Consider the following 13,599-nt stretch of genomic DNA (forward strand, 5'->3'; position numbering starts at 1 on the left):
TAATATTTCTTTATTTTTATGGGATTTAAAGACTTATATATTATGCCCTGAATCAAAGAGATGTAAACATATAAAAAACATATATTCTTTGTTTTGAAACAATAAATGTCTTCAAAGGAGCAGCATCCCTTTAAGGGTTATTTGTGTTTGAATGCTAAGTGTTTTATATGGCATGCAGTCAAACATTATAAACTGAGTTAGACAAATACTTAAGGCCTTGGGCTATTCCTGTCATCCATTTACCTTTACAATAACTAAACCTCTGCCCTCACAGTTTATGAGGGTGGCCGTTATGGCTCTCAGCTCTCAGTGGGCCTCATCCTGACCGCAGAGCATGTTGCCTTTGGCTGTGGGTCTACACACATGGCACACACAGTTGTGATACAAAGCTATTTTTTTAAACACACGCTTTTCTTTCTCTTTCTGTACTTTCTTACAAGATAAACTCAAAGGGTCAGCTATCACAGTGAAGCAATGAGAAAAACAATCACAAAGTGTAAAAAAACAAGTAAGAAAAACAGGATAGTTTTTTCTTTCTGATACAACTTTTTGATGCTCAATTACTGAATAACAAATACATAATAGATATGGAAGCTGACTGCATTCGGCAACTTTTATTATAAAATTGTGAATTTCTTTGCTTTAAAAAAATATATATTTATTTGCTTTATATATATATTTTTTTAAATATTTGTATTTTAAAATATATAAAATATAATATTCATATCTATTTTAAAATACTGAATAAATCATTTGTATTTATTTATTAAATGCCATCATTGCTCATCTCTTTGTTTATCATGTAGGATGAACGGAAGTGACGACATGCAAATTACCCAAAACATGTTGTGACGGTTTTAGATAAACTATTTTAGCAGTTTAACTCCTTAAACACTTCTCTGTGGTGAATTCGTTGTACGTTACCTATTGTTACAGCAATATAACAAAACTTTAACATTAACTCATCCACTGCTGAACACAAATCGTATAGAGAGGCGAAGTCCCTCCCTTTCCGGTGGACCTCCATGGGACCTTATTTCGGAAAAATTATGTATTGAAGTCAATGGCGAGAGAAAAGTTATCTTTCGATCCCGTTTGAATTGTGCCACGAATTACACATATGAGGTTTGTCAATTTAAAAGATAATTTTGCAAGTAAAAAAAAAAATGTTTGCCGTAAAACTGCGAAGTAACACTTTTTTTGTGTGAAACCGCTCAATGAACTACATCTCTGGTCTCGCACAACAACACACGTCACCAAGATGGCCGTCACTACAGTCTTGCCAAAAAATCACTATCACCACAATTAAACACTTCCAGGAGAATGTCATGCAAAGCTGCCTGCCTGCCTGCCTTCCTTCGATTCTCCCTGAACTGCCTGATATTTTTAATGTTCAATGTTAACCATTTGTGCAGATAGCATGAAGTAGAAAAAGATGTCTCCCCCGGGGGGCATCAGGGCTTAAACGGTGTATTATAGAATGATCACACCGGTGTGACAGTACTCTTCAAAGGGTTCACGAAATATGACTACTACTCTTACTGTTTAACATTTTTGGTTACTTCATGTTACTTCATGTTAAGGCTAATAAAAATGACAAGGCTAAGGCTGTAATGCTAACTAACGTGCTCACTTACGCAACTCTGGGATTTGTAGTCTTTCTAGTTGCGTATTTTTCATAGTCATATATTTCAACAGTTTTCGCCACATAAAGTCAGAACATCAAAATGACGACATTGTTAAAAGTAACAAGAGTTAGACTTCCGGGTTCAAGATTGTGCTTACAAATTAAAACCATTTTCAACTCACACCAACGGATCAGCTTTTATTTTGAAAACAATGAACCGGATATGGTATTGCTGCGGCCGTTAGCTTGACACCAAACACACGCCATGCCCATATGTGTGTCTGGCGTGAAGCTAAATCTATCTGGATCGAGTCTGTTGTTGCTTCAGTAAAGCCAGTCTCCAGGCGGAGTGTGGGACACAGTTTACTGCGAAATGTGTTTTTCTTTCTACTAACAAAACGGGATTTCAAACGTGTGTATTGATGTAGCGTTAGCAGCTTACGTTGACTCACTAAACTCATCCGGATCAGTCAGTAATCCCTTAAATTCAACTGGTAAGTAATGTTAGCTTAAATGTAAAGATTTCTACCACAAAGGCAGTTTCTAACAAAGCATGTGTAAAAAAAAAGCCTTGATTAATAATGGTTATATGTTGGTTAATCGTTAACAAGCTTGTTCCTTAACTTAGCTTAGTTAGCAAGGTCACATAGTCAAAAGATAGGTTGCTACATGGAGCTAACGGTTAGCAAAGCTGTTTTACATCAAGGCAGTGCAGGAGGTTCAAAGGCTTCAGAGGCTTAATGTCATATGCAATGTCAGTAGGTAGTGTAAATATGGCAATGGAAGTCCCGGGCTCCTCCAATAATGCAAAAATAAATATATATAAGACATAAACTATACAAAAATAAATTCTGCAAGAAATAACAGAATATAAATAAAATAGTGTTAGAGAATGTTGCAAGACTAATGTGCAAGTAATGCAGGAGAAGTGAAACATATATATATATATATATATATATATATATATATATATATATATATATATATACATGTGAACGAGAATAATATGAGTAGACATTACTGTGACCTGTTTCAGCACCTGAACGCATCAATTAAAACATGTTATGTCAGAAAGTGGTCGCCCATGCTGACACATGACAGTCTTACCTCGGTAGTTTTCTGTACAAATTCGTGGTTATAATAAGTAGGCGGTGGCAGAGCAGAAGAAGCTAATTCAGATTTTGTATGCATACTGTACTGGACTATATAAGGCGGTGTTCAGCAGGATTTTCAGGTTTTATTCTCTCCTCCCTAGTTTTAGTAACGTTCATTATCTCCAAACCTCCCCAGGATGCTGACAGACTCTTGGGTGGGGCTAACGCGGATCACCGTACACTGGAGCCCAGCCCAGGGATAAATCATACTGCACAGACTCAGTTTAAAGCACCGAGGGGCAGTCAAAAGCCATGACCAAGCCCGAGTCGAGGAAAAGCGGCGTGGCTGCCATGAGCTCCACCAGCAAGTGCGCCACATCCGCCCCCGCCACCGCGCAGGTCAACGACGGTGCGGTGGAGCCGGGCTGTCCGGATCACAGCGCACACATCAAGGCTAATGTGATGAAGCAGACTTCCAGGGAGAGCATGAATTGGAGGAACTGTGGAGTGGATTGTGAAGTCTACGACGACGGGACCAACACCTTTTTCTGGTGAGTGCTTTTTATGGCAATGTCAGGAATAGAAAATGTCAAATACTGACTGCTGCAGCATCTGAGGTGATGGGGTTTGTTTTGATCAGTGACTACATGAGAGTACTTCTAATTCTCAGTGCATGCAGTAAAAGGGGTGACAGCAGTGGTTTATTATAGCTTTCAAGGTGAACTGAAAGACAGGCCCAGGAGATCTCAGTTATCCTGACAAATACAGTGACCTGTCTTACATCTTGTGTGTTTTAATAGCATGTCTGTGGTCAAGAGGAAATGTGAACTTATTCAAATGCAAATAATAAAATGGAAATACTAAGCGTCCACAAGGTGTTGGATATAAAGGTGTATGGCCTGCCAGGATGATATTGATGCTTACATTGCACATCCAAGTGCAGAGCTTGTTTGTCGACAAGCCAATAGCCAATATCCTAGCCTGCAGCTTCAGCAGAAAGATATCCATGACAGATTTGAAGTGGAGACAGGGTATTCTGTCATGGCGGCCAACAGGAGGAGTGAGTCCTGTATTCACCCCGCACTGACACAAATGCATACACAAGTGCGGGGACATGTGCAGGATGCAGGTGTTACCATGTGTGGGCACGAGGATAGTCTGGAAAAGTGACATACTGTTCGGCAGTCCTGCTGAAAATACTGCCACCATGGGTCATCAACCTGTCGTGAGAAGAATATATAAGCCTGAGTAAGTGTATGCCTGTCTCATCTGTGCTTTGTGTGTAAAGCCGTGCTTCTGTGTGGAAAGCAAGGGCAGGAAGAATCTGCAAAAGCTATCCAATATCGTTGACAGCACAGGAGACTGGTGTTCCCTGAGAGAAACAATTAGTGAGGATTCCTCATTACTGTGTTACCCCCTCTACCTCCTAGGTTTCCTGTTAGTGTATTACTGGAGGCTTTAACAGGAACAAAGACGCTCAAATACTTTGGTCTATTCGGGATATGAAAGTAGGCCAGCATCCTGCAGTATAGAATGATTTCTATTATACAGTATAGCCACCATATGCATATCAATTAGGTCGACTAAATACTTGAAACTCTGCAGTATAATCAACAGCACCGTAACATATGGTTTAATCAGCACTTTGTACTTAACACTGAAATTGTTTCAACACATATGTAAAACATAATGGTTATGGTTGAATGCAGAGTTGTTAAATTAGACTGCAATTGGTTGTTTAGTCAAATAATAAGATGCAAAATGCAAATACAGTATTGACAATCTTTAGGTCACACGTTCATACACTGTAGGCAGATGCTACCATACAAGGTGCGGCACCTGCTCATCAGTTTGTACATACATTCACACACTTACACACAGATGGCACAGTCTTTCGGAGCAATTGGGGTTAAGTACCATGCCCAAGGACACATCAACATGTTGACTGCAGGGACTGAGGATCAAACCAGTGACCTACTGATTCAACCACCCCTCCCCCTGAGCCACAAACGCCCTTTGTTGCTTGTTATTTATGTGAATGCTGGTCAGAATGTCTGCCTTACTGTTTGCTTGGCAGTCCCAGTCTGAGGTAATTGATAATGAAGAATGTAGCTGTTGAACTTCTGGTCAAGTTAAAATCAGGATTTGCATGGCAACCTGGCTGAGAATGCATGTGTGTAAACGGGGAAAATGTAATTAAATGTATAATGTGTAGCATCTTAGTCCTCCCTATCTGTCATAAGACATAGAAATGCACATTAGGCAGTCAATCTTTTTTTATAAATGCGCTAATGCTACCCGCTACCTCAAATTAAACCCTAGTGGACACTTGACTTTGGTTAACTGTGAAGAAAGAGTGTTTAGCTAACCACAAATCCCCAATTGAAATAAAGGAAGTAACTAGATCTGAGTGGTTTGAAGTTCATTTCCTGTCATGCGGTCAGGACCGAAGCACATTGGCTGTGTTGTGGGAGTCTCCCAAGTGTTACACAGATACACCAATATATTTGAACAGTTTGTTGATGGTGTCAGTTTCCTGTGGTTGTTAAGGAAGATAACCATGTGTCATGCAGCTTGCCTTATTAGCACAGATTGGAGTGGAGGGAATATTTTTTTCTGAGGAAAGAGGAATAGCTCAGAGATCCTTTTATAGAAGTCCGCCTGATGAAACCACATTTTGTGCTGGCACACTACTTTTGATGTATCCCTAAATAGCTTTGCTGCCCACACATTTTAGTTTCTACTGACACTGCTTCGTGCATTTTCGCTGCTGACAGTGTTAAGTTTAAAAAGTGTTATGTATTTTTAGATGCATTTTCAGACCAGAACTGATAAGTTATAGTTGTAACACCACTTTAAAGAAAACTCACAACAGGATTTATGTCACAGGGCCAGTGAACCTGTGATTTATAACAAATTTAGATCATAAATAACAGATTATACTCTGTTCAAATATATAAAACAAAAAAATCAAGCATTTATGAAATAATGTCACGTTTTAAGCTTGGTAAAGGTACACACTGATTTACTAAAGCCTATTCATTCACTGCATGACAACATTAGGCTTTTCTTTGCATATACTCTGATTGATCATTGTTAAATATGACCATATTTGGATCTAACTCCTATCTATTAATATAATATATTGTATTTCAACTTTATGTCTAAAGTGTTAGACTTGCCAACATTAAATTGATTGTCATTTGTGGTTTTAGTTGGAATTATTTGTCATATTAATGTCTTACTTTCAAATGTGCAGCTTTTTTATTTGATACATCCTGACCTTGATCTGTTCTATAATTCTACATCTGTATGTGGCACCTTTTTGTTTTTGGAGTTTAGACATGTTTGGACTTCTGGCAGATATGTTTATGACCAGTTTAAGAGTCAGTTAAAACAATCTAACCCCGGGAGATATTAGCAGAAATAGTGGCGGCACACAGCATGAACACTTTTTATACCAACATTGTTTGTACCCTTCCTTGATGAAGCTTCAAATTAAACCGTCACCGTTGTACGACTTCAGTTCCAGCTTCAGCCTTTTTGTGTCTTCCAGTGATAGAATTTCCATCATCGTCTTAGACTGTCTTTAACCTGTAGCTTGTTTTCTCTGGATGTTCAGCCTCCATCCGAGGGGTGAATCTGGTTCTGAGCTCAGGCTGGTGTCGTGCGCTCCTCTCCTCTCCCGGTGGTGGTGAGTGGTCGTTGGGTGAGAGAGGAGCCAGGCCCTCCCCTGTGTCTCCTGACAAACTGGTTGGATGAGGAGGTTCATCTGGGATAAATTGCTAACGACACCTGGCGTGCCGTCTCCGTGACTCAGACCCCGAGACGGAGAGCAAGAGAGCGGTTGGCGCTCTTTAGGTTGATGCATAACAGCAATAAGCTCAATACAAAATGAGGGTCTTTTTAAACCATTGCTTATCGTATGATTGAGTATCCTTAAATAATAAAACTGCTGGTGATTTATTATTTTGTTACTTAATAGGGTTACAAATGATATGAGATAATATCGTGCCATACCCATGATTATTTTTATTATCAATTATGGCCCTTAAAGTAATAAACATAATTATTATAATAATCTTATTGTAAACCTGATGAAATTATAGCATCTAACTATAATAGGTGATATGATGCATTAAGTTTACATGTTAACAGCACTATAGCATTCTATAGTTAATGAAAAATAATATCAACTGTGAGTTTTTAAAATAATGTTGTGATTATAAACTATTAACAAACAGTAGATGGATGCACTGCTCCTGTCTGTGCTTTTAACACACACACCCACTTATTTCAGTTGTCTTCAATAGTGTAAAAAAGCAAATGGTAGGGTAACCATCAATTTTCATACCATGCTGTGTTGTGAAACGGGTATATATAGTGCTTTAACCCTATCATTTAAGTCGCCTGAAGAGACAACTTGTGTTTGTAGCTACAGTCTGAAACCGCTGATGCCTCTGTTCCACTGACATTAATAAATACAAAAACCCATATAAAACAGACACACCCATTGCACCTGGTGACATTTTCCCTAATGACAGTAAACATGGACAAAGTATTTCTGATGATGATGATGATGATGAAATCTTTGGAGGATGGCTGTGTTAAGCAAATGTCACGAAGCAGGGAAATGGTTTGGTGTTACGCATTGGTAAAAGTTGTTCTAAAAAAAAAAAAAAAACGTGTTCACTGTTTATGGTCAGCTGCTGTGTCAGGCCTCCATCTGTTGTGTTTTCAGCCAGCTGACGACCACTAATCCTACTCACCATCACACACACTCTTTCATTGTCTTATTATCTATTTCCAAACCACACACTCGCTCAACATCATGGACACAACCAACATACTGATGCCTCAAAGAAGTTAGCAATGCATTTTACTTAAAAAAAGTAATCTATAAATGAATAAAACTTGATGCTAAACCAAGCTCGCAGTTCACGCGCGTGCTCCACTAGCACCCCCCCCGCCAAGGCTCGCCGGCAGTACACTTTCTGTCACAGCTTTGCTTTGCTGGCGGCGAAAAGAATCCCACCAGACTCCTTTGCCCCTCCAACAGAGGGATGTCCTTGTCCTTTTTCCTTTTCGTCATTTCAAGCTATGAAAACTCTCAATCTTCTCTCGAATTATAAACATTTTTTGGACGCCCTCGGCTCGAGTTCAGGGCGTTCCGAGCTGAATAAGGGCGATAATGACGGCAAGACGCCCCCCTGGCGGAAACGCTGTTTGACACTATTGTAATCATTACCCTTTTCCGACAAGAAGACACCGACAAGTTGAGTTAGAGAGATGTGTAGCTTAATGAATATGTGTTTGTTATACTGTATAGTGGGACCAAACACTAGTTCAGCAACAATTTAGAGGGAATGTGCTCTGTACCCGCAACATGCTGCTGCAATCAAAGCCAAATTGCTTTATAATCGTCTTTACATAAAGCAGCACTGGTCGCAATACTCATTAATGCCCGATACTTGTCATCTCATTAGGTTAATTGACACTGCTGGCCGTTGTTTATTTATTGCTCAGTGAGCTTTGTGGTTCATGGGCAGGTCACTGGCTCACAATGCTGTTTGCTGTCGGTGTTTGAACTGATCTGCATGGAGCGCTTTCAACAGCTGGGGATCCCTGAGCAAACAAACACAGAACAGGCACAAGGTCAAACGTTCAGAAGGGCTTCAATCGACCCTGAACACAACCTTGGACACTGATAAATACTGTCCGATCCATCCAAGTATAGTATAACACATCAATATAACTCCTCCACTGCTCTATACAGTATTTTGCATGTCCCTGTCAGCCTGCCAAAGACCATTCAACGGCTTATCCCGATTTCTATTTTTGAGAATTCCTAGGGTAGTCCATTACATACTATATATACATACCGATTGTGGCTCATATCAATTAGTGGACTAATACAATGTTGCCCCTTGAGTTCAGATACGTCCCACATATAGCATGTGTTGGAGCTATATATCTCTTTATATTATTTAATAGTTTAACATTTATTCTCTTGCTGTTTATTGTAAATGTATTATTAGTTGGTGTCATAAGTTAAAGTAGTTTCTATGCTTTTATTTTGAAGGCATGTTTGGACACTGGGTGATTAGAGCACCTGGTGTAATTGTATATATTGGAGACAGGTGGAGGTGGGAGCCAGACCAGGGTGTTTCAAGCCACACATAGGAAAGGCTAAAGGAAAAGAGATATAGGAAACCTGTTCATTGTACTTTGTTATTGGAATAAAATGCACAAATGGAGGTTCTTGTCTGGACTTGGATGATCATTGCCCTGCGTAAGATCCGCTAACTAGTGCCTCAGCGGCTGTATTATTTAAAGTTAATTATCTGTTTTATTTCTATATGATTTTGGCCGCTACAGCATGTATGTATGATCTGTGATTTTCTGTAGTGTGTAACTGTCGTACGGCTAAGGCTAAGGGTTGTTTCCTGCCACCGGGTGATATAGGAGATGTACGCTTATGGCCAACGTGATAAAAACTCAACTCGCTTTTAAACTCAAGTTCAAATACAATTTATTTTCCGCAAGTTTAACAGACCCTGCTGAAGTCCAGACTATTTTTTGACATCTATTGCTCCATTTAAGTGATAGAAAACATTGAACTGACTCGTAAAATCCATTTTGTTTGCTACACACCCTCTTTGTAACTATTTTCCGCTGAAGTAACCCAGTTTCTGACCAGACATCTGTTTTCTCTCATCTCGACTTCCTTCATTATATATTCTTCTGGTTATTAGACACACAGATTTTCCACACTCACGCTAAGGATCTTTACAATCCTTTTTTTTTTAATGCTCAACAATCTGTTCTGATTGTTACAGTGTATTAAGGGGCCTACACTTTATGAATACCTGAAATTAGCATTATACGTCCTCTTTAATATTGCTATTCGTTTTCCTGTGTGACCTCAAATACTGTCAGACAGTGTTTTTCTCTCCAGCAGCTTTTCCTCTTGGCACGTGTTATTAATATCCCTCTGTCTGTCCCTTCTGTCTCTGCAGGCGAGCCCACACTGTGACGGTGCTGTTCATCCTGACCTGCGCTCTGGTCTATGTCACGCTGTTGGAGGAGACCCCCCAGGACACGGCCTACAACACTAAGAGGTCAGTGGGCTCGCCAAAACCCAGCAGGAACATCCGGCTGCACTCATACAGTCCACCTCATCCACTGAGGCCTTTTGATGGGACTGAAGTTAAACATAATTATTTTGACTGCAGTTTATCTTGAGAGGAAACTTTATTAGTGATCAGCATCAAAAATATGTAACTTTATTTTTGTCTTTTAAATGTTTTGTCATCCTGGGTTTACATTTGGATTTGTTTCCCTTCCCTGTATTGGGTCGGATTAATCTCAATGTAAATAAATGCACAGATATTTAAAGTTTCATATAAATGTAAAAAACATCCATATAAATAAAAATGTGGATGTGGTTGCATTTATTATATTATTATTATTATTATCAATATAACTTTATTGATTAAGGACCATGCATACAAATCCATGAATCTAAAGAAAGAAAATATGTGTATGCCAGATTATAGCTTTAACCTAATCGCCATCTGCATTTTGTAATATTTCAATCAGCCATTAACCACCACTCCTTTTTTCTTATTTGAAATAACTGTATGTCAGTACAAAGGCAACAGTTTGAGTGTTAGTCAATCTTTTGTGGATCATGTCAGATTCAAACCCTGATGAATAGGTCCCATAACAAAACCAGCCAATAAGAACCACAATGTTAATCTCACGTTTAGCACCGTTTGGGATGAAGCCAGAGCCACACCAACGTGGGTGGGGTGCAGAATGAACCACTCCCCTCCTCCGAAGCTCTCACTTTGAACCCAGCTGGCCCTCTTTCAAGGCCACATTTTTCACAGAAAAACTAAACCCTGGTGGCCATGGAAAGGAATATCAGAGATATCAGGTCACTGTTTCATTAAACTAACATAGGTATTGCACTGTCTACCCTTCAGTGTGTCAGAAGTCAAAAAGAGCAAAGTGGCTGGTTTTGTTTGTGACGTTATGAAATGAAGAGGAAAACTGTACTGCTGTTGCTTCTCATTCTACTGCGCAGTGTTTTATCAAATTAGCTGGCTGTTTTTTTTATTTTGAACATACTGTTTCTCTCTGTTCCCTCCACCCTCAAGTTGTTGTGCAATTGGTTACAGAATACAGACTCAAATTGTGTGTTAAAGTTCAGCAAAATTGAAGTCATGCAAAGATTCTTCTAGAAAATAACAGCATGGCGTTAAATTAAAACTATTTTGGACAGAAGAAGTGGCTATAGTGTTGTAACCAGACCCGGCACCAGAACAAATCTACAGAGAGGGCATATGATTTTCATGGGAGGGCACACAAAACCGTGATGTGCCGCGGCCAGTGGCGGCGCCAGAGATTTTCTTTTGGGGGTGCTGTGGGGTAGCTTGACGTTTCATAGAGGGTGCTCAAACATTTAGGGTTTCCCATTAATGGCGCGTTTCCACTACAGCGCGGAGCACGGTTTAAGAGGGCTGTGACGTCAGCGGCCCGTCTTTGGTTGCGTTTCCACTTGGCCTAGTACCGGCCGGCGGGTCCTAATTCACAGTTTTTCTGGCCTCATAAAATCGCGGGTCTAGGGCCAGAGACAACGAGGCTGAGTCGGGCTGAGTATGCTAAACTAGAGAGAGCATCGCTGGCAAGGGGGCTACAACTACAACAAGATGGACATATTTGACCATGATTTAATTGTAATACACGTTTCAAAATGATGCCGAAGTAACAACATACTGATACCGGTTAGTAAAAACCATGAATTAATGCTTTGTCAAGTCTGCAGACAGACGGCAGGGGAAAACCTTTTAAAATGCGTGTGTTCTAAATGGAGATTGGCTAAGCTAACGCAGTATATGCTCCGACCGTCCACACTCACAACAACGGCCTATACAGACATAAATAAAGCAGCGACTGTATTCGCCATGACACAGACAGTCTGTGGTTTGTACTTGTTTAACGTTTGTCTAGTTTCTGAACAGATATGAGGAGCTGTGAGCTCTGAGTGCTAACAGCTAACGGCTGTGTTGTTTTTCTGGGGTCCTCTGAAGATCACGTCACGGCTCCGCCTACACTGCGTTACTATAGATACTACCCCAGTTCCTAAACTGTAATGGAAATGCGCCATAAGTGAGCCAGTCCTAACGAGGCCCAGCCATACCGAGCGAGGCCGAGCGAGGCCGTGTAGTGGAAACGCGCCATAAGGTACCGGTCGCTACAGTGGAATTTTCTACTGCAACAATCCCCACGCACATACACAGTACACCCGCGACTGTTACAATGAAGGCTCGATAATCAGCTCACGGCATATAGGTGACGTGTAAGCAGGGGTAAAGTGCTATTTTCTTTAAGTGGGGGGTGGACCTAACCTCCTCTAGGGGGGTCTGGGGACATGCTCCCCCGGGAAGATTTTGTTTTAATATTGAAGTTAAAAGCATCAATCTGGTGCACTTTGAGAGCAACATGAAGAGATCTATGGATACCTCTCTCAACACCCATATGAAACAGAACTGTAAACAGATTTACTTTTTCTTCATAGATATTTTACAAATCACTCTCCTTTTAAACTGTATTCTTGTTTTACTGTCATATAGTATTTCATACCTGTTTTTCATTTATTACTCTTATATTACTATCTGACATCACATACATCGTAGCATTAAAGTTCACAGTTTATTTATAATTTAAAAAAATCTCCCTGGCCCTCCCACGGCGCCGGGTCTGGTTGTAACATCACAATTCAACAATTTTTTCAAATTTGAATTGCCTCGATTTGGAGCGGTATTGATAACATCCCACATACATTTGAACATAAAGAAATATTTTTTTAACTGATTGAATTTGTTTACTTTCGGCAACTCATCTTCATCATGTCGGTCACGAGTTTACATATTTTTCACGCTGGTCTGATAACAGCCTTCAGAGTTTCTCTCTTTTCCAACAACACACAACTTGGCTCTGATAAGAGTTTTGCTTGATGCAAGAAAAAGCTGTCTTTGTTTAATGACCTCAAGTGAACTAAAAGAAAGAGGAAGTTGCTTGAAATGAACAGCTTTCAGAATTTTAAATGAGCTTTTAAGCAAAAGCTTCTCTTTGTGTGGGCGTTTATAAGGCATGAAAAGCACAAGCAAACTGCATACATGATAAGTGTGTTTGTGACGGAGTTTGTTGTTTGTTTGTATGTTGGTGTTATTGAGGGATTATGGGATGGTTCTTAATGGGATTTGCTGCAGTCAGCACAGTCCAGCTTGTCAGGATAAATACCCGAGAGCTTCTTCACTACAGAAAGACATCTGTTCAACAGATCCCATAGAACTAGTTGTACAGTACGTTGACAAAATCGTCATTATAATCCCTTAGATTCATTTTTATAATCTACAACCTTTAATGCAAATGTAGTTTAGTTCGAACAGAAAGCTGGGTTCCTTTAATAGTCTGCGCTGTTATCAGCTGCTCCAACATCACTTTTAGGGTAAATATAAAGTAGAAGCCACCATCCACTGTTCTACAATATCTTTTTTTATCTTCTTGATTCTCTTATTGTATTACATCTTCATTGCCACTTTTCCAGCATATCTCTGGCTAGCTAAGTTCTATGTTTCCTGTAACTTTACAGTATTGTGTTTTTCCTATATTCATTACACAATGTATTTATTTTGACTATAATGTAATGCTGGCAGATAAATCTATTAAATACATTCATTTAAATGTATGCTTTTTGGCAATGTTTGAACGTGAAAATCAAGTTTTAAGTTGGGTCATTACAGTATGGAAACTTATACATAGCAGTTAATAGAAAACAGGGTTTTTTCAGTGTTCTAGTTAATCAGT

General features: G+C 39.6%; 1 protein-coding gene across 1 annotated transcript in view; it reads left to right on the plus strand.

Annotated features, from left to right (window-relative positions):
- The first annotated feature begins 1,913 nt into the window (after positions 1-1,913).
- The window catches only part of ptdss2 (phosphatidylserine synthase 2), a 28,261-nt gene continuing 16,575 nt past the window's right edge, over positions 1,914-13,599 (plus strand). Inside the window, exons 1-3 of the mRNA XM_034149457.1 lie at positions 1,914-2,121; positions 2,918-3,272; positions 9,741-9,842. Coding sequence (XP_034005348.1) covers positions 3,034-3,272; positions 9,741-9,842 — 341 coding nt within the window. The 5' untranslated portion in view covers positions 1,914-2,121; positions 2,918-3,033. The remainder of the gene's footprint in view (positions 2,122-2,917; positions 3,273-9,740; positions 9,843-13,599) is intronic.

The sequence above is a fragment of the Trematomus bernacchii genome, unplaced genomic scaffold, assembly GCF_902827165.1.
Source record: "Trematomus bernacchii unplaced genomic scaffold, fTreBer1.1, whole genome shotgun sequence".
NCBI lineage: Eukaryota > Metazoa > Chordata > Actinopteri > Perciformes > Nototheniidae > Trematomus > Trematomus bernacchii.